This window comes from Stegodyphus dumicola, chromosome 1, assembly GCF_044657685.1.
Source record: "Stegodyphus dumicola isolate Sdum_Otavi_A_Nest chromosome 1, ASM4465768v1".
Lineage (NCBI taxonomy): Eukaryota > Metazoa > Arthropoda > Arachnida > Araneae > Eresidae > Stegodyphus > Stegodyphus dumicola.
This window is the reverse complement of record NC_140768.1, coordinates 69239041-69260614: the sequence shown is the minus strand read 5'-3', so window position 1 is coordinate 69260614 and position 21574 is coordinate 69239041. Positions and strand designations below refer to the sequence as shown.

At 30.7% G+C, this 21574-nt stretch overlaps 1 protein-coding gene across 1 annotated transcript in view; it reads left to right on the top strand.

The window, feature by feature from the left end:
* The window catches only part of l(2)34Fd (nucleolar protein 10 lethal (2) 34Fd), a 75870-nt gene that overhangs the window by 36860 nt on the left and 17436 nt on the right, over positions 1-21574 (top strand). Inside the window, exons 8-11 of the mRNA XM_085816145.1 lie at positions 6926-6992; positions 7106-7158; positions 16212-16290; positions 18561-18688. Of these exons, the coding sequence (XP_085672271.1) occupies positions 6926-6992; positions 7106-7158; positions 16212-16290; positions 18561-18688 (327 nt within the window). The remainder of the gene's footprint in view (positions 1-6925; positions 6993-7105; positions 7159-16211; positions 16291-18560; positions 18689-21574) is intronic.

The window sequence follows — 21574 nt, the reverse complement described above, 5'->3', positions numbered from 1 at the left end:
TGTATTAGTTTAGTTATTTATTATACCATTTGTCTCTTTGCACATGCTTAAGGCTAATCTGTGTCCTGAATAAATAAACTCCCACATATACTTAAGGCTTATCGAGGGCCGGCGCTAGATACCGCCTGATGCAGTCATTATGGGTCCTAAATTCTGCTGCAAAGTGCTTCCCTAAGTTCTAAATTTTTGTAGTCCCTAAACTTTGGATCGCAGTACTTTCCCCAAATTATAAAAATTTTGTCATCCCTTAATTTTGCCATCCCTTAATTTTGCCACTCGATGCTTCTTTAAATTCCAAAAATGTTGTCTTTCCTAAATTCTGCCGCCCGGTGTGGCTGTACGAACTTTGATGCCGGTTCTGGGTTTATGTGAATATTATATCAACTATTCTTAGTTCAGATAGCACTAAATGTAATCTTTTGGCCTATGAGTTCCATTAACAAAAACTATTTTTATCATATGAAAAGAAATTTTTGTTAAACTTTTCTTTGTCAACATTTCTTACTGCATTAAACTTAAATCTGTAATTATCTCCAAGCATAATGTCAATGTAAAAGGTTGCCATACTCTTTGTTATTCAATTACTAATATAAAAAAATGTTTAGACATCGCTGCATGAGTCATTATTTAAGTTGTCATATGTTGATAAACATGTGGGGATGAAAGCAAAATATAATATATAAGCATTCACCAAGTTGGCGTCGGGGACATAAAATACCCTTAGGTGTGTAATGATGTTCCTATATGAAGAGTTCCTATGTAGTACCCAATGATGTTCCTATGTAGAGTGTGTCCATTTCAGAAGTATGCCAAGCAGATATGCAGCTACGGAGCCAAATTATTGATCTAAGAAATATATGCTAAAATTGTTGTTTCTTCAATAATAAGGTATTTTATTTAGTGCCTAAGTGAAATTAAGAATTGGGACTCTCCACATGTTTTATTATGAGAGGAAAAAATCAAATGTGCATGCATATAGCATACCAAAAAAAGGGGGCGGGTTGATTGTGGCTTTGAGGTTAGGAGTTTAGATCATTCCGGATCTTGGACTTTCTACTGTATTACCTTTCACATAGACCCAGAGATAAGACATGGGAGTATTGAATGAACATCCATCATAAGGAATTGCATGTTTTTTGATGGTAAAAGAGATTGGCTGTACTAAAATTCATTGGCAGATGTCTAAGATATATGGAAAACGCTGCATATCGTTGGCAAGGATAATGGAGTGGTACAACCATTTTAAAGAAGACAGTAGTCTTTGACAGGCAAATGACGTAATGTACTCTTGTGTCCATATGGGTTCATTATGAATTGAATGCAGAAGTCCAAAAAAATGAATAAGATTTTTTATTATTACAACAAACAAAACAAAGTGCATACATTTCCTTAAATATTTGTACCATATCTCAAAGTAGTTATATTTTAAACTACTAAAAACGTTAATTCAAAACAGAGAAATGTAGAGAAAGCTAATCCGATTTCACTGTGAATTCGCTACAGTATAATCAACAGCAGTTTTCTTAACAAAACTCATAAAACAACAACTAACGAATTGAGAGGTTTTCATGCCGCTTATATAAGCTTTCTAAATGCATGAGAATTTTCTGGTATTTTCTTGAAAAGCAAAAAGAGATATTTATTTATTAAATGTTAAATGCACATGCTCTTGTATTTTTAATTTTAATTTTCTGGCTTAGCTTTCTCTTAATATTTGTCACATGCTGCACTGCATGGGGAATAAAATAATTTAATTTATAATTATACTAATATTAGCTATTTAAACATCAAATCCATAGCAATACCAAAGAATGCAACAGAGGTACTGTAGAAAAAGTATTGAGCTTTATTCAGCAGCATGTAAATTCATGAGGATTTACATCTTGGTGAATAAAGCTCAATACAGAGAAAATTCATGAGGATATGTGGCAACATGCAATGATTTCTTCAGCAGATTTTCTGAAGACTATGATTTTTTTCTGAAGACTATGATTTTATGATGATAACATGAAAGAGTTTGGCAATGGTTTTAAGATAACTCAAGAATGTTATTTTACATCTGGTGTTCAACCGGGACAGATATCTAATTTATTATTGAAAATATTTATGAGAAATATTAAATTACTCTTGTTAAGCTGCTATCACATATCCATTTATTTTAGACAAAAAACATTTTCAAAAATTTTTCTTCCTGCTTTACCATTGAATTCCCCATCATCAACCATCATTTGTAATAGAGAACTAATTTTTCTTTATCCGAAAATAATCAGTGGTGATTGACTGTTTTGTATGACATGACAAAACAGAAAAAAATTTCTAAACTTTTGGAGTTCCAAAATGTCTTGAATGTGTGATAAGACCCTTATAAAACCTTTGGCATTCTTTTTTACTGTATGCCTCTTTTGCACAGGATAGTCATAAAAAAATTTCCTTGATATATGAATCTCTAGTGGCCTGTCTGCTGAGCCAGCTGAAATGAAATTTCAGATATTGTTATTTGAAAGCATGCTCTCAATATTGTGATGATTTAAAATAATAGAGCTTTCACAATAATGGTGACAGTGAAAAAATTTTTTAATTGCAATACCCACTTTTTTCCTATGCAAATTGAACAGCTCATTGAAAAACCATAAATGGTGTTGGAATGATTAACACATGACAAAAATTGCCAGTGTAAAACATTGTAAAAGACCAATTACAACACTAGACAAAACAGGGAAAATATATATTGAGCACTTGTAATGGAGCGTGCTTTCATCCATGTAGAAGTGACCTCTTTGAAGAAGTATGGATCAAGAATTAAAGCTCTTGTGATGCTGTGACACACAGTCACTTTAGCTTCATATGAAAACATTGGTGCCAGACTGTAAGGATTTTGGTCAGCCCATTGAATACAGTTCCTAGAGTTTACATTCTCAGTTAAGGGAAAATGTGCCTCATCCACCCATAATATCCACAGTTGCCATCTGCTATCTTAATCATATCTGATGAAAATAATTCACAAAATCGACATGGTGTTGCTTGTCTCCAGGTTGTAACATCTGGATGCACTGGAATAATCTGCAGAACAAAGCGCAGAAGTTTGATGACTGTGATTTTGATACATTCAAACTGCAGGCAATCCACTTTTTTCAGTATGTAATGGGCCATGTGGCAATCATATTATGAACTTTCACAACAACTTGAACAGCCACATGGTTGTCCGGATAATGGTCTATCCAGTTTCATAATTTTTTTTTGCCAAATCACATAAAGTTTCACAAAACAAGGGTTTCATTTTAACTTACGATTTTGCAGGTAAACTTGCACTTCTTTAGCAGCATTTTTTCCATTTAGATAAAATAGCTTTATCAATTCACTTTGGTTATTTCCCTGTAAGTGTTATCTTGTTAGCATGTTTGAACACCTGATTAAAGAAACAATCTTTCCACTATGCCTGCTAAAGATTTTCCATAAGCAATACTTTACACATGGTGTTCTGTGATCCCCTATCCCTGTGAATTATCTAAAATGCATCAGTGTGTCTCCTCTCTGTGTTATCATTGTTTCTTTACAATGCTTTGCAAATATTTTATGCTGGCAATTTTCATCATACATATATCATTCCAATGCCATTTATGGTTTTTCAGCATGCTGATCAATTTATGCAGGAAGAAAGTGGGTTTTGCCATTTGAAAATTTCAAAATACTTTTCATGTAACCATAACCGAGAGAAGTCAATTGTTTTAAATCATCACAATCTCTAGCACATACCTTCAAATAACAGTATCTGAAGTTTCATTTCTATTGGTTGAATGAATAGGCTATTAAGAATTTATATTGGGGAAGTGCTTTTATACCCCCTAAAAATTAAAATATACCCCCTAAAAATTATAAATTACACTTGTTTGGAAATAAAATGCTGGTAATGATAACTTTTGCAAATGATTAACTTCATTTCTCTGAAGTAAGTGTAAGAATTAAATAATGCGAAGTACTTCATTTTATGATGACTAAAATAATATTTTTTGCTTATAAGAAAAGGTAAAAGCATTAATTAGTGAAAATTTTCTCCACTTTACTTATTTTTAACACTTTTGTAAAATAATGAATTATAAACTCAGAATATAAATAAGTTTGAACTGATAAATAGAAATTTTTAAAAATGAAAATCGCTATTTTAATCAATTATAGTCAAAAGTCTTTAATCCGCACTCGTCAGGACTTCGGCGATTCAGGATTATCGGCTTTTCTGGATTATAGATCATCAATTTAAATCTGGTAAGATGGCATGCAGAAATTATAAAATTAAAAATATGAAACCATAATTTATGAAATAAAGAGCAATTATGATCTAAAAAATATCAAAATTTACAAAAAAAAAAAAAAAAAAAAAAGGGAGCTTAATATTTATTTGTTTACTTTATTAAACATTTCTTTCAACGCGCGCATTCGTAAAGCATACATTACGCATAGTCAAAATTAGAAAATTGCAACCAGAAAACTATTTGATGTGTATTCGTGATATTTATAATGACGAGGAATTTAATTTAAATCATATCAAAGACGGAGTACATGGAGATGAAATACTTTATAAGCCGTATAGAATAAAAATATTTGCCCTGAAGATAAGGATAGTGCTGACAGATCAACTTCCAGTTAATTGCACGCCGCAACATTTCCTCCCACCCCCGCAGAGCAGCGTGAAATTGATAAACAGATCTCAGAATGGTTAGAAAGAAAGGATATGCCTTTACCCATTTTTTGCAACAATTCCACTTTTTGTTTGATGGATATCGAAACATGCTTTTGCTTTCTAGATTCTTTGGCAGCTCCAGGAGAGGAAATTTTTTTTGACATAATCGAAAGTTCAAGCTTACTTTTATAAAATTGCTCTAACAGTCTGCAAAAAATAATAAGCCGGATCCAATTCGAAGACTAAGGAACAATGCAATCAGCAACGTTAACTGAAATAGATAATTAGATAATTTTAGCTTAACTTATACCATCCGTTATACATTAAATGTGCATGCGTAAACGCATATGGGCATGCGTAAAAGTATTATGCGCATGTGTAATAGCATATGCGCATGCGTAAACGCATTAATGCATTTACGCATGCACTGAAAATTTGTAGCTTTGAGGTCTAGATTATAGATCATTCAGGATTATGGACGTCCGGATTAACAACTTTTGACTGTATTAATTTAGAAAACAAAGTTAAATTTTATTTTCACTGTTTTTAATGCTTAAGCAAGAAATACTTTTATTCTGATTGAAATGGAATAAATATTTATGTAATATTTACTTTTAGAAAGTATTCGTAAATGCTTGCTTTATGGTTAATTTAAAAGTGTATTATTTATGCACTTAGTGGATACTTGTATGTTGACCATTAAATTATTTTCAGCTTTTACTTTTTCAATATTCATTTTTAGCTCAAAGAGGCATTAGTCTAGAAGGGCTGTTAGTCTCTAAACGGCATTATCCATCGAATCTCTATAAATAGCTGTATCACTTTTGAACTTTTACCACCAAATGTTATTGCCCTGTATTATATATAAAGAAATTAAATAATGAAGAATCTGCATGAATGTATGTATGTTTCTCACACTGTAAAAAAGCAATGATACCTAGTGCCATCAAATTTTGAATAACATTTAGGAATACTCCACCTGAATATGACACCTGGAAGCCCAAATCTTAAATTTGTTTTATTATCTGTTTGATATATTTTTTAACTTTAACGAATTTTTGATTAAGAAACTGAATGATTTCAGAGCTAACAGTAGCAACACACTGAGTAGAATAAAATACTTTTTATCTCCACTGTGTGAGATTGTCTACCGGAAATTCTAAAGATATACTGTTTTTAAATGTTCTTAGCCCAAAAAGAGCCGTTAGCCCAAATGATCTCGATATATGTATGTATGTGTAAATGAAAAAAGTCCCTTTGGGTGTAATATAAAATCTGAAAGCTTTTAGATTTTTTTAAATTTTCTATTGATATATTTATCTCTAAATCTAAATTTTTATATTTTTGAAGGATATGTAAATTTTAAGAATTTATCTGACCTTCAGTAACTACTCTCATAATTCCACGGGTTGAATAGGAAATTGAAAATCAACATCATATTTATACATATATATTTAGTTGCTTCAGTATAATTTAGTCCTCTAATGGATTGTATGATATTTAACTGAGGCTGACTAATTCTGACACTATCGAGTACAGATTTGGAAACCAAGATAACATTTGTGAATGTGATGAATTTTTGAATGATATTTGATAGATGAATATTTATGATTGTAATGTCTAAGACATGGAGATACTTCAATTCTTCAGCCAGAAACATTCTTGAAAGATTGACTAGTGTTAGAAAAAGAGGACAAATAGGTGCTTGGATTTTATTCCCTGGTTGCGCTCTGGATCAGAATTAGGATGAAATCTAAAAATCTAAGACATGGAGATACTTCAATTCTTCAGCCAGAAACATTCTTGAAAGATTGACTAGTGTTAGAAAAAGAGGATAAATAGGTGCTTGGATTTTATTCCCTGGTTGCGCTCTGGATCAGAATTAGGGTGAAATCTAAAAATATATTCTTCTATCTTTTCTAAATCAACTAATGAGTCAGCAATACTCTCGAAGTTGGGGACTCTTTGCATCTGTAATGGAAAAGTCACTATAATGAGCAGTTGTTTTAGTAAACATTGATTGTATATACTAAAATATTTATTATTAAATTAAATTATCTGGTTTTGCCAAATAATGTGTAATTTTTTATAGTAGTAACATACTATTTTAAATCAGAAACACATTTGCATGCAGTTTTCAAGCTTTTTTGAAAAGTATTGTAGTGCTAAAAAAAATTTTTTTTTTAAAAATTTTTTGCATTTTAACAGTATTCAGTTAATTATTTGTAATAATTAACATCTCATTTTTAGGGGAAGCCTTATACAACAATTCAAGCTCCAGCCCATTTAAATGATTTATGCTTTGTCCCGGAAACTGGTAAAAATCTATTGTTTTCTTTTTTATTTTATTTTTTTTTTGTTGTAGTTCAATGATGCTTCTATTTTTAATCTGTTATATTCATAAAATGATTTTATATTACATATTCATAGGTCTTTTATTTTTGGCTAATGAAGATAAAAAGATCTTGACATATTTTATACCAGTAAGTTCTTTTGGTGTCATTATTAAAATTTTAAACCATGCTTTATTAAGTTTAAAAAATGTACTTAATTATGAAAGTAACAAATTTATCATGCTTAGACTTCAGATGATCTGATAACTATAAAAAAGTACTTATTAGAATATGGTAACTAGAATTTGGCAACTATAAAAAGTACTTACTAGAATCTGGTATATTAAGTCACAGTTTACACTTGGACAAATTAGTATCAAAAATGGTTTTTAGTTATTGCTAGGGTGATCAGTAATGCAGAAGTTTAGCTAAACAAAATTCATACAAAATTAATATATATTTTTATGGCTTATTATAATTCTCTGTACCATGTCCCTTCTTTCCAAATTTTATTGATGGTTAAATTATGATATATGATAAATTGCATATTCTCCATATCATGCTCTAGGCATTTCACCTGTATGGAAATGCTGCAGGAGCTGCTCCAAATTTTTTTTCAATATATTCAGGTGCTCTCTGTGAATGGCAAAGCTGAGAATGGTTTTAAAAGATTCAAAGTGGAAATTTTAATTTTGAGAATGAGCTTAAAGTTGAGCAACCAGGAAGAAGTGGAAGATGGTGAACTGAAGATGCTTATACAGCCAAATCCACGCATCTTTGCAGAGAAATAGTGATGATGCTTCAGCGTGCATAGTCAAAATTAGAAAAATTCCTATTTATCTAGTGCTAATGTTTGTGCTTCATAGGAACTCGCAGCCCAAAACCATTGACAATGAATATTGGTATGTGCTTTGTGCTCCTAATGAAGCAGAGGTATATTATGACTGGAGATGAGAGATAGCTTCTTTACAGTAATTGAGCTTGGAAGAAAATAGCAGCCCTGATAGCCAAAACACTATTGCATCCAGAAAAGGTTTTGTTCTAGTCGGATAAGAGGAGTTATGATTTACTCTGTATTGTTAGAAAATAACTAAATGATTAATGCAGATATTTGTTGTCATCAATTCAAATAAACTGAAATGGCCTTCTTTATTTTGAATCTTTCTCAGCATAAGTCCAAGTCAGGTACTGCCAGAGTGATTTGATAAAAGCTTAATAATGGGAAATTTTTACTTATCCAAGAATTCAGATATTGCTCCATTCAGTTATGTCCTGTTCAGATTGCTGCAGCATTATGTTAATGGCAGAATCTTCCACAGTAAACAGTAGTCGAAATTATAATAAATGTTTTGCCATAAAATAATAATTTTTTTTTTAAGGGGATTGAAAAGTTACCTGAAAGGTGAGCAGACACTGTAGAAAATGATGGGTTCTATAATTAACCCTGTGAGTGGCATGATTTTTTGGATCTGCTCATGAAGACCTGTATTTAAATTGTATTTCTCAGCTTAATTTGTAAAAGTATTTATATTAGTATGTTTTTATAAACGTTTGTTTATTATAATGATGTTTACATCATTAAAGAAAGTAAGAAAGCAAAATTTTTTAAACTATAACCTAATATATACTAAGTGATAAAAAAAGTCTCATGACTGACTGTATACAACCAGGGGTTAGTAATCAAATTTGTGCTCTAATATTTATTTTCCTTTGAAACTGACTTTCTCAGTTCTGCATTAAAGTGTGATAATCTGACACATTCAGGACCTTAGTCTTGTCGAATTATGAAAGTTGCAGGATTATTGGACCACAAAATGATTTTTTCATGTTATCAAATGTGTAGAGGAATAAAAAAATAACATATTGTAATTATATAAACTTGTTAAATGAGTCACATTTATTAATAAATAAGTTTATTTTAGTATAGTTATATTTAACTAGTTATTTTGAAATCCTTAGCAATTGTGTGTTTTGCCATAATTGAATAATCCAATCCAATCCAGTGCAGATGGTGTCTGATTATTGGATGCATTGAACCATTGGATGCTAGATTATTAGTCTTTTATAAGTCTTTTTTTCCATTGGATGTCCAACCATTGGATGCTAGATTATTAGTCTTTTATAAGTCTTTATTAGTCTTTTTTTCCTGATTGATTTAAGATTAGATCTCTGTGTTTTATTCTCTTTTCCCATTTATTTAATTACATGTAATTTAGTGGAATTTGGATAGTTTAATTTATACTGTCAAAGTTTATGTAAGCTTACATTTTACATGTTAATTCATAATAGATTTGAAAATCTTTTAGTGAAAATCTGTAAAAATTTTACAGTACAAAGTCCGTAATCCGGACGTCCATTATCTGGAATTATCTATAATCCGGACCTCAAAGCCACAAACTTTTCTTTTTGGTATACTTTATGCATGCACGTTTAATGTATAACGGATGGTATAAGCTAGGCTAAAATTATCTTTACTGATTCTAAGGCATTTCAGTTAATGTTACAGATTGCACTGTTCCTTAATCTTCTAATTGGATCTGGCTTATTATTTTCTGCAGACTGTTAGAGCAATTTTATAAAAATTAAGCTTGAACTTTCAATTATGTCAAAAAGAGTTTCCAATTCTGGAGCTGCCAAAGGATCTACAAAGTGAAAGCATGTATCGATGTCCATCAAACAAAAAGTGCAATTGCTGCAAAAAATGGATAAAGGCATATCCGTCTCAAAATTATGTGAGGAGTATGACATTGGAAAGTCAACGGTGTACAGGGTTTGTACTATCCTTAAGAGTCCTTTAAAGTCCTTAAGTTTTTGGAATCGATTTTGGTCCTTAAAAGTCCTTAATTTCGGCCAAAATCGGCAGAAAGTCCTTAATTTTAATCATCTGAAATTTCTGTCTGTTTTTTATGACTGCCATTTTGAGTGTGAATTAACATTTTGAAGGGATATTTTTGGCAATTTGCTGTCAATTATGCTTATCTTTTGAATGGGTTCATGGGTTATAATTTGTTCCTATTTCTAATATAAATGATGGGATTCTCGGAGTTTCTGAGCCTATGTTTCAATAAACATAAGCATTTCGAAATTATTTCATTTTTTCTAATGAAGAGTTCTTGAACAACTTTTCGCGCTTTTTGGAATATGAATTCTTTAATTAAACTGTTCTAAATTTGACAGCTTATCAACATTTTGGCGATTTTAAGATCTGTTTCTATAGAAAATTTTTAATTCCAAGATCTAGAAATTTTTTGACAGTTTTTTTAGAACATTGTTAAGAATTTAATAATTAATATTTAATATTTTAGTGATTTTATTAGTCATTTTTATTTATTTATTTTTGTACCTCTTTCCTGACTGTGTTCCACGGGGCTCCAGCACATATAATTTTAGAAATTAAGCCCTGTTTATGTCTATAAAATTAATTTTACACTTTTTCGCTCCTATTTTATTTCAAAATATCTCTGGCTTTATGTTGTTACAGAACTGTTAGGGGTAATTTTTTTTAGGATTTTAGACATTGCAGCTTGAAAAGCTAAGAAAGATAGATATGAAGGCAAGATTTATAGAACCACGATTCTAGAAGATTCCAGAAAAATGTGACAAAAGGAAAAATGTCTCCATGGTATTAATGCATAATTTCTTACTTTTTGGAGGATGTCTGGAAAAACAATGAAAACATAATAGTTGAATGTTTTACTTCTGATACTAGAATCTTTTTCTTAACATTTTTATCTTCCCTTTATTTTCTCTACTTTTCACTAGACACAAACATCGAAAATATCAAAAATGCTTCTAATCTTATCGTATGACAGGCATTATAGAAAATAATTTTTTTTATTAATAAACAAATTGAAAACTGACAATTTAAACAATTCATCTAATATGTCTTAATGCATAATACACAGGGATGGCACTAGGCATTTTCCCACCTGATGCAATCTCTGTGGATCCTAAATTCTGCTGCCTGGTGCCTTTCTAAATTCTGCTTCCAGTGCCTGTTTTAAATTCTAAAAGTTTTTGACATTTCTAGATTTTGTTCTCGGTGTGTCATTCTGCCACAAATTCTAAAAATTCTGCCACACCAGTTCTGTAACCGGACCTTACCATATATATATTTCATATTTCTTCTGAATGTTCATATTACTATAGAAATAAAATTAGCAGCTTTTTCTATACATTCTAAATACATTTAGTGTTTTTAGAATAACTGAAATTTTTAAGTAAATCCAAAAATTCTAAAACGAAAAGGAAACATGGAAGAAAGAAATTGAATACATTAAGAGAATATAAAATTATTCTTCAAAGATATGTACAGATATTATTATGTAAATTACCCAGTTGTTTACAATTTGAGCCTTTACTATAATTTAAAATCAATTTTCTCACCAGAATGCAAGTCAATTAAACAATTTTTAAACTGAGGTTTTTGGAGTGTAAGACCAAGAGTGTGTTTCTGACCTCCACTTGCTCCCTGCCAGCTCTGATAATTTGTAATTATTCGTCTTTACATTACTGCTGCTGACATTTGAATTTGAATTCGTTATGATGATAGAGTTACTGAGCCCGCTTAAAATGAAATGAAATTGTATAGTTTTTGATCACTAGTCCATATTTTTAGTTTGAATTTGATTATTCTTGTTTAATTACATCACCGTGAGCTGTAATTGATTTTGTTAGCATAAGAACATGCCTTTGTTTTCTAAGTTCTTTTTAAAAAAGAAGCTTATTTAAACCGTTGTCTGATTTTGTAATTACTTTTAGACATAGCGATAATTTGCTTGACATCTGTCCATAGGGTTTTGGACTATTTAACTTTTACCAGATCAAGTAAACTCTCATAGGTACATTTTGGAGACGTTGACAGCTTAGGAGATAAAACACGCAGAAACTATTTAGAACATTGTCTTGCGTATTGAGACAAAGTTAGAAAAGTTGCTTAAAGAGAAGGAAATTGATATAAATTAGACAAAATGTTTGGAAAGGCTTCAAATTAAAAAAATGCGTAAATATTTTGTTGAGTGTTGTTGCGTACAAAACACAAATATTTTATAGCTTTTAATGTGTAATTTTTCGAATATCGTTTAAGAATCTATGTCATAAATTGCATGTATTTTAAACTGTGGAATTTTATTAGATTGTGATTTTAATACGGCTTTTTTAACAAATATTTAAAAAAATAAATAAAATTTAATAGTGTCCATGTAAATCCATAATGACTAAGGTTATCTAATATCTAATTTAATAACTTATAACTAACTGGTTGCCGTTAAAAATTATCTCTGCATTTTAAAGCGAGTTATTGACTTTTATTAACCCTTATTAATGTCACTAAGATAAAACACAAAAATGTAAAAATTCATGTAAAACCTATTCTTCGCATCTAGTGAGACTTAAAATAATGCAAAGCAACTTATCAGCTCTGGTGCTTTAGTGGACAATTAGGACCTTAAAGTATGTTAACTGAGTTACAACCCCTGTAACTCTACAAGAAGCTATGACAGTAACTGGGTCAGACAGAGCCCAGCTAACTTTCAAAACTTGCGAACCGTGCTTATATCAGGCCTTTTAGGTTTGTTCTGATCTCTCTCTAGGGAAGTAGGAGTGGCGACAACAGCCAGTCTTTTGTTTTGAATCATGCTGATTGTGATTTTACTTCTCATTTTAACCTATGCCGCTTGACATAAAATCTACTTACTGTTTACTAAACCCATGGACTGAGCAAGTATGTGACAAAATGATACTTAAAAATCAACAAAAAGCTAACTGTTAGTAAAACCCAAATAAAATGTCACTTATCTTCTTCCAAATGTGTCCAATTATTATGAGTGTAAAATATTTAATGCTACTTGATAAATTTCATAAAGTTGATTTTATTCTCAAACTTATTAATAATTATGTTTAATAATAACACATCCTACTTATGGATCTATTTTATTTTTAGAATGGTATTGCAAAAGTGAACTTCAGCATAGCTAATATTTTTAATTGAATTTATTCGGTTCCCATTTGCTTATAGGTCTTCAATTTTTTTCATTAATGGTCCTTAAAAGTCCTTAATTTTCATGTGCAGAAATGTGTACGAACCCTGTGTATATGACATAAGCAAAAAGAAAAAGGAACTTTTTGAGTTTTTTGTGGATTCTGACACCCTGCTTTCAATGAATAACAGAAAAAGGGTTAGTTAAGCTAAAAGTGATGATGAATGGGTCACACAGCGTCGCGGTGAGGGCGTGCCATTGATGGGTCCAATGCTAATGGCTCAAGCCAAAATATTTCATGAAGAAATGAACTTAAACACTGAGTGCACATATTCAACAAGTTGGTTAACCAAATTAAAAAAATCGCCATGGTGTAAGACAATTAAAAATTTCAGGTGAAAAAGCTTCAGATGATAATGAAGCTGCTGAACAATTTGCAGAAGAATTCATTGAACTCATTACTATTGAACAGTAACCTCCAGAAAAAATTTACAACACTGATGAAACTGGTCTTTTTTGGTAATATGTACCGTGAAATACCATGGCAACCTCTACAGAAAAGGCTCCAACTGGTGTCAAAGATTCCAAAGCGAGACTAACAATTTTAGCATGCACAAATGCTGCAGGAACGCACAAGTGCAAACTTTTCGTAATTGAAAAAAAATTCATGACCTCGAGCGTTTAAAGGAGTAACGATTTCCCCCGTTATATATTGTGGAAATAAAAGAGCATGGATGACACAAACGTTGATGAATGATTGGTTTGAAAATCATTTTATACCCGAGACTCAGCGACATTTGAATTTGGTTGGTTTACCTGATGACTCAAAAATAGTCCTGATTGTTGACAACTGTTCGGTGCTTACTGAGTTTTAGTGAAAGATAATTTATCCGTATTATTCTTTCCTCCAAATTGTACGTCTATCATTCAGCCTATGGGTATGGGAATAGTGCACACGCTGAAATCAAATATAAAGTAGCATTTTTAAAATCTATGTTAAATTTCTTGAACAATGGCAAGACTTTTTAGAAATTTTTTAACATAAAATCTGCTGTGTGGTGCATCGCTAGATCGTGCAAGGTTGTGTTTCCAGATACATTAAAAATACTTGGCATAATTTATCGCCAGCTACCATATTTCATGGTGAAAACGATGAAGGTCATAGCTGCGAATTTGAAGGTTTTCAGACATCGCAAACTAAAGGGGAAATTTTCCAGTTATTGGATTTTGTAAAGAAATGTGGAGAAGCGATAAGAAACGAAAAGGATATAATGGAAGTTTTTTATTGTGACGATAATGCCCCAATCATCAATCAATTAATGGACAGCGAAATCTGTAGTATGGTTCTAGATCCAGAAAATACTGCTTCTGATAGTGAAGTGACAGAGAGTTTATTGAAAACAAAAAAATTTTGATTGACAAGTTAGTTGGTATTCTCGACACAGCAATTACAGGACTTGAACAGTGGAACTTTGTAACTGAACAAGAAGTTATGTTTGTTTATAGAATTAAAGAGAAAATATTAGCACAAAAATGAAGCAACTTAAATAAACTTACATTGAAAGAAATGTTTAATAAAGTAAACAAATAAATATTAAGCTTTTTTTTTTTTTGTAAATTTTGATACCCTTTAGATCGTAATTGCTCTTTATTTCATAAATTACGGTTTCATATTTTTATTGTATAATTTCTGCATGCCATCTTACCAGATTTAAATTGATGATCTATAATCTGGAATCGAAGTCTCGACGGGTCCGGATTACAGACTTTGTACTGTATTTATTTGTTTTGTATAATTTAACTCATTTTGTAATCTGATCACGAAAAAAATAATTTAATAGGGTTATTACAAAGTAAGGTAATAAAAAGTAAAGTGACATTTGTATCAAATATAAAAAATAGACTTTAATTTTTCTATAAATTGTTTTATGCATTTGCTGAGAATTTGACATTACAATTGTTCTATATTTACCAGACAAATATAATTGACTTGTTACTATAATTGTTTTATATGTTAGTAACTATGCCATAGTACTGCTAACTAAATGGAAGAGAAACACATCTAAAATTTAAAGTTAGGGTAAAAAGCAACTTAACTTTGGGTAGATGTTGATTAAATCTCTGTCAGTGTCGAGACTGGTCAAATGCTAGGTGTCCTTCTTCAGGAGGGGAAGAAAATAATTTTCTAACTTTTAAATATTTTTTAAAATTTACTATATATGCTACTATATATTTAACTTCTACGATTAATCTGCTATTTAAAATCTTTTACTATGAATCTGCTATATTTTTAATATATGTAAGTTACATTTTTGAGATATGAAGATATAATTTCATCAACTGGCTAACTAGAACAAGAGATACAGAATATATATATATATTTTTTATTGTACCTAAGGTACAAGAATTTTATTTAATACTGTGTAATAGTCTATATAGTATGCTATCTATTGAGAAAAATAGTAAACGTGTGAAAATAACTATTTCCCCCCATTAGATTAATTTCATTCAACTAAGTTAATATTTTTTGTATTTAATCTTAAAATTTTTACAATTAATATAAGTGTTTTTACAATTAATATATAAAATTTTTATCATCCGTAAAAATTTCCTAAATGAAGGTATTTATTTTAAAAATGAAGTGGAAATAATCTTATGATAATGAACTAACTGAAAGTATAAAATTAGACAAAGCAACAACCTTCTGTTTGCCATATATTTTAACTAAAGAAGAAGAATCACTAAATGGAAGGTTGTGCCTAATTTTGTGTTTTATTTTGGTGTGTTTCTCTTCTCACTTAACTAAAAATATTTTGTAGTTCAACCAAAGCTTCCAAATCCCTTGGGATGTGGGTATGAGGATTACTCCCATTACAACAATATTTTTTCATGGTCCATATGATATTATTATAAAGACATCTCACTATATATTCTTTTGTTAAACATATAATACATTACTGATATGTATATACATATACTACTAGTATGGAAAATTAGTTGTCATGATTTCTTTTAATTGATATTTATTTATTATGCATGTGGGAGGAAGATTTCAGCCAGACTTGTATGAAAAGTTATATTCTTATTTATGTAAATCATTTGCCAAAAGGATCATTACTTTTTAATTATATATAGGTATGTGTATATTTTCATTAACAGGAGTGCTGCTAATTTAAAAACCATATATTTAATATAAACTTTAATTGCTCATTTTAATTTTTATAGAGTATTGGCCCAGCTCCACAGTGGTGTTGCTTTTTGGATAATATAACCGAGGAGCTTGAAGAATCAAAGCAAGATGCTGGTATGATTATAGTGCTTTATGTATTTATACTTACACAGTATAATTTATTTTAGATGTATTTGATTTATTAAATTAAACTCTGTATTTTAAAATTCTTCATATTTTGAATCAAATTTATGTACTGTAATTTTTCTCAGTACCTGGAATGGAGTAATAGCTAAATAAGTTTAATTGGATACCTTTTTGCAGTGTTTGCCGTATTGTTTTGAAAAACATTGAACATGATTCTGAAAAGAGTATTACAGCAGTCTTTTTACAAGCCTGCTGTAATACTTTTAATACTCTGAACTAAAATCTATGTGATTTTTATATTATTTTATTTATATTATTTATTGCCTTATTGTTTTGAAAAAAATTAACTGGATTCTGAAAAGAGTATTACAGCAGCCTTTTTCCAGAAGGAGAGTGAACTAAATTTTATGTAATTTTTATATTATTTTAATTAAAACCTATTTTAAATAGTATATTACAGCTAATTTGTCCAAAATCTTTGAACAGCTCATTTTATGAAATTCCTGCATTAACAACAATTTTTGATTAGATTATCTGTATTTTTCTAGTGTATAACCATGCCTGAAAAATTGGGAATTTAGATAATACACTCTATAACAAAAAAATTGACTCAGCAAGAAGGCGTTGTCCAATGGAGACAAAAATTAGTGAATATGAAGATTATGTACAGAATAAAAAATGAGTAAAATTTCAGAACAATGGGATGATTTATTTCAGAGTTACATATTTACAAGGTAACAAGCTCAATAAAGTGTTGACTTACCTCTAGCTAGAATGCAAGTTGGCATGCGGCATGACATACACTGATACAGCTCCTGGATGGTCTCCTGCAGTATTTCTTGCCAAATTTGCTCCAATAGTTGAGCTAGGTAATCAACATTCCCTGGTAGATGCAGTTGCCTTCCCATTTTATCCCAGACATGCTCGATGGAAGAGAAATCTGGCTGGCCAAGAAAGTGTTTGATAAGCTGTAAGACAATTCATAGTAACATGTGCCATATGTAATCTAGCATTATCTTGCTGAAAAATAAGGCCAGGGTACTTCAAAAGCAAAACAGATTGATGTATTGCTGTGCTGTAAGTGTGCCTCTAATGACAACCAAAGAGTTCCAGCTATCATGGAAAATGGCACCCCAGACCATAACTCCTGGTTGAGGGCTTGTTTGGCATGCAATAGTAAAAGGATTGGCACACTGCTCTGGGCATCTCCATACACGTCATCGATGATTGTCACGACACAGTTAGAAGTGAGATTTGTCGCTAAAGGCTATACATGCCCAATCAGCATCATTCCAACTTGATCGAGCTAAGCACCACTGTAATTCAAAAGTGTGCAAGTGTGAGTGGCCGTAGTGTAACGATCGGTACAAGTGTAAATTTCGTTCTATCATGAATGATCTGTGAAAGATCATGGTGGACACTCGTGTGGATCGCACGTCTGATGGTTGATAGCTATGAATCAGGCGCTGTGACAGCTGATTTGACAATCACTCTGTCTTCCTGATCTATTGTGGTCCTAGGTCGACCACTATCATCATGACGCTGAAATCTGCCATTGTCCATGCATTCTTACCAGCATCTTCTAATCGCTGCATTGCTTCGACTCATATGTTGAGTGATTCTCTGATTTGCCCAACTTGCCTCTTCCAGTCTAATGCTACGACCTCTTTCAAACTCTGACAGTTGCTCATAATGAGCTCGAATGCTGCAGCAAGGCACTTCTTCAGTTGTTGAAAGGTATTCTAATTTGCAATGAACAGAAATTTTTAACAACAGTTCACAAAAAGCTCCTTATATACATCTGCTGGATGCACAGTTCTGCTGCACTGGAAATCGCACTATTCATTCATTGGACACCAAATTTTAATCATTTGCATATTTTGTCAAAAAATTTATGCATACAAAATTTCAAAGCAATCAGATGATTCCTTCTTGATACATCGATTTTTTTTTTTTTTTTTTTATTATGTAGTATATCTTAAAGGAAAATAAGCTAAAACATTTCTCAGCTTTTATTCTGTATTCTTATCATTGATATAAAAATAAGGGTCATTCTACATTACTTTGTTTATGAAAGAGAAAGAGACAATTTATATCTAGATGACTAAAATAATCTAGCTGAAATAACAGTTCTGCATATGGAAAGAACATTTTGTTTGAACTATTATGAATCTGAATAGCATTTGGCATTTTATGCTATATTTTGAAGCAGTTCTTAGTTCTTATTTTATGTGTTAATTAATAATTTTTTTTTTCAGTTTATGATGATTATAAATTTGTCACAAAGAAAGAACTTGAAGAACTGCATTTGGACCATTTGCAAGGTACAAGCTTACTCCGAGCATACATGCATGGATATTTTATGGATATCCGCTTGTATAATAAAGTAATTATTATTAATTCTTGAATATATGAGCTATCAGTTTACCTATACATCTTTCTGTATTGCAGAAAATGTATTAAAGTTGCGAAATTTTATTAAGATATTAATATTACCAGCCTGAATTATATTATTGTTATTATTACTAGCCTCAAAGCATAAGATATTATACTTAATTCAGCATTAATATGTAAGACATTACTAAAAGCACATAAATCCTGCAGAAAGCGCATTTAATCTTGCAGAAAACATGTATAAATACATGGCTAAAAATTTGAATATGATATTGAACTTGATCCACATTTTCTTACTTCCATGAAAGGTGCATGAGAACAAGGCTCTTAACTCATAAGCACACATCCTGAGATAAATACTTCTCTGGCCAGAAAGAATTCTGAATAAATAAGTGAATATGTTATTCAGTGTCTTTGGTATCAATGTATCTTTTAAAGTCATTTACAAGATAGTATAGACAAAAAAGCATCATGAGTCATGTACTTGTTTACTTTTCAGGGAAGTTGTATTGGTGTGGGAGCTTTTGTATCCCTTGTTCAGTATTTTTAAGTGTGAAATATAATATAATATAATATGTCTCATAACATTTTGTAAATACTTCTATACAATAAAATGTATAGAAATGTATCTATATGTAATTCTCAGTAAAATATGTATTTAAAAATAACCAGTGTAAAAGATGCAGAAAAAAGTTAAATACCAAAAAAAAAAAAAAAAAAAAAAAATAGATATTAAAAAAGTCACAGAAATTTGTTAATAGTTTTCAGTCCAATGCTAAAATTAGTCCTCAGATGCTATATATATATATATATATATATATATATTTTATAACTGAGTCACTCTGGGATTTTTATGCCATTTTTACATATATTAATAATAACCCACCTTAACCATGTATGCATTTATATACATTAACATTCCATAAATTTACACATATTTTGAAGGGTTTAAGCTCTTGTTAAGAAAATTGAGTAAAAAACGAGTAATAATAATAATAATGAATAATAAAGTTTTTGTTTCAGTTTAGATGAAAAGTATAGGATGTGCATCCATACTTTTACTCAAATAGTTAATTATCAGGGTTCGTAGCGGTCCTTATAAGTGCTTATATGTCCTTATATTTGAAAATAAAATATAAAGGCCTTTATAGGTGCTTACTTTTTCTTTAAAGGCCTTATTTTTTTTTGTTTTTAGTGCTCTTTTTTTACATGAACGCGCAATTTTTCCCCATACCAAAGCCGAAACTAAATAAACAACTTTTCTTCCTAATATGGAATGTCAGATGGTGCATCATATTCCCGGAAATAGCTTTTCCCCCTTTCTGTGCATTAACATAACTTTTGGTGTGCGTGGAGAGTACAGACAGGTGCCCATCATTCTGTTGGTCAAAGAATTGCGAAAGCAGTAGAAAATTCCGGTACATTCGGCATTCTTTTCCTTCCACCCAAATACTACACACGTTTGAATTTCTATCAAGATCTTAATAATTTGCATTCTCGTTCCGCTTGGTCAGTTCATATTCGTGTTTATTATGATCGTTATGCTTATATTATGAGTATATGTATGAATGTTTATAACATAGTTGCAGTAAATGCTGAAGTATAGTAAACTTCCAAAAATGGTTGTGTTTTAACACAGATTAGCTTTCTAAGGAATAATATTCGGAATGGCTTAAATAAAGGGAAAGTAATCAAATAGTCAAAATAATTTCATTTTTTTGGCCAGTACATTATGCAGTAGGAAAGTTGGGAGGTTCTCCCCTTTCTTCGCAAAATCTCGAATATTGAAACTGTTACAGTTCGCTGCAAAACAAGCAACGGACCCTTTTCTTTTTCTTTTCTTTCTTTTCTTTCTTTCTTTCTTTTCTTTTTTTTTCTTTTTGTCGTCACTTTTCAATCTGGATTGAATAGGACTAAAAGTTCTGCAGTCTACCAACCCAAGTGAAGAATGATTCTATTCCGGAAATTTATCGCAGTCTGTTCAAAATTTAAATGAAAAACACCCCAGATTGGTAGGTCTCTTTCTTTTCCTTTATTTAGTTCTTTATTCTCCCAATACTGGCAGCTGTTAATTCCGATTGCATAATATCATGTAGGGAAGAATTATGGCGCACGTATTGCGCATGTATTGCACAATAACATTTGCGATATTTTGTAGAGATAATTTATTTTGATGTTCGGTCCGAGATTTGTTTATGAACACTTAAAAGAGTTTACTGTGCTTGCTAAGAATATTTTTCTGTTCTGTTGGTTTGTTTTTATGTGATGCACATATTGAAATGTCAAAAGGATTTATTTAGTGAAACAATCTAAAGAACGGCTACAGTCTCCCCCCCCCTCCGCTCCTCTTTTTCAAGTTACGCTTGACTGTCCGAATATTTGCCAATTTTCAAGTATGCGGCTAGTTAAGCTTTTACTGTTAAAGGATGACTGCATGAAGCAAATTTCTGTCTTCTGATTTCAGAAATGTTCCTCTTTTTCACTTAAATTGCTTTGCTTGCAATATCTGTTAAGGGAAAACTGATATACAATGAAAATTTAGAAAATGTTCAGAATTTAGATTTAAATTAATTAAATATCAATATGAGTGGAAAAATAAATTGCATTTATTATTAATTTCCAAGCAAATAGAATAAATATGCCTTATTATTATTTATTTCCTCTATTTTGAACTGAAATTTCATCATTAAATCTTGTAATATAGTTTAGTTCTGCATAGTTTTTTTTTCCTGTCATTGTAAACTAGTTCTGTAAATTGAACTGTTATTTAAAATTTAAAAAAAAGTATGTAATTGTTTTCCATGGCTGAGTAATGCTCATTCTCTCTTAATAAATACTGAATTTCTCATATTTTAAATTACAAGTCTTATTTTTCTTT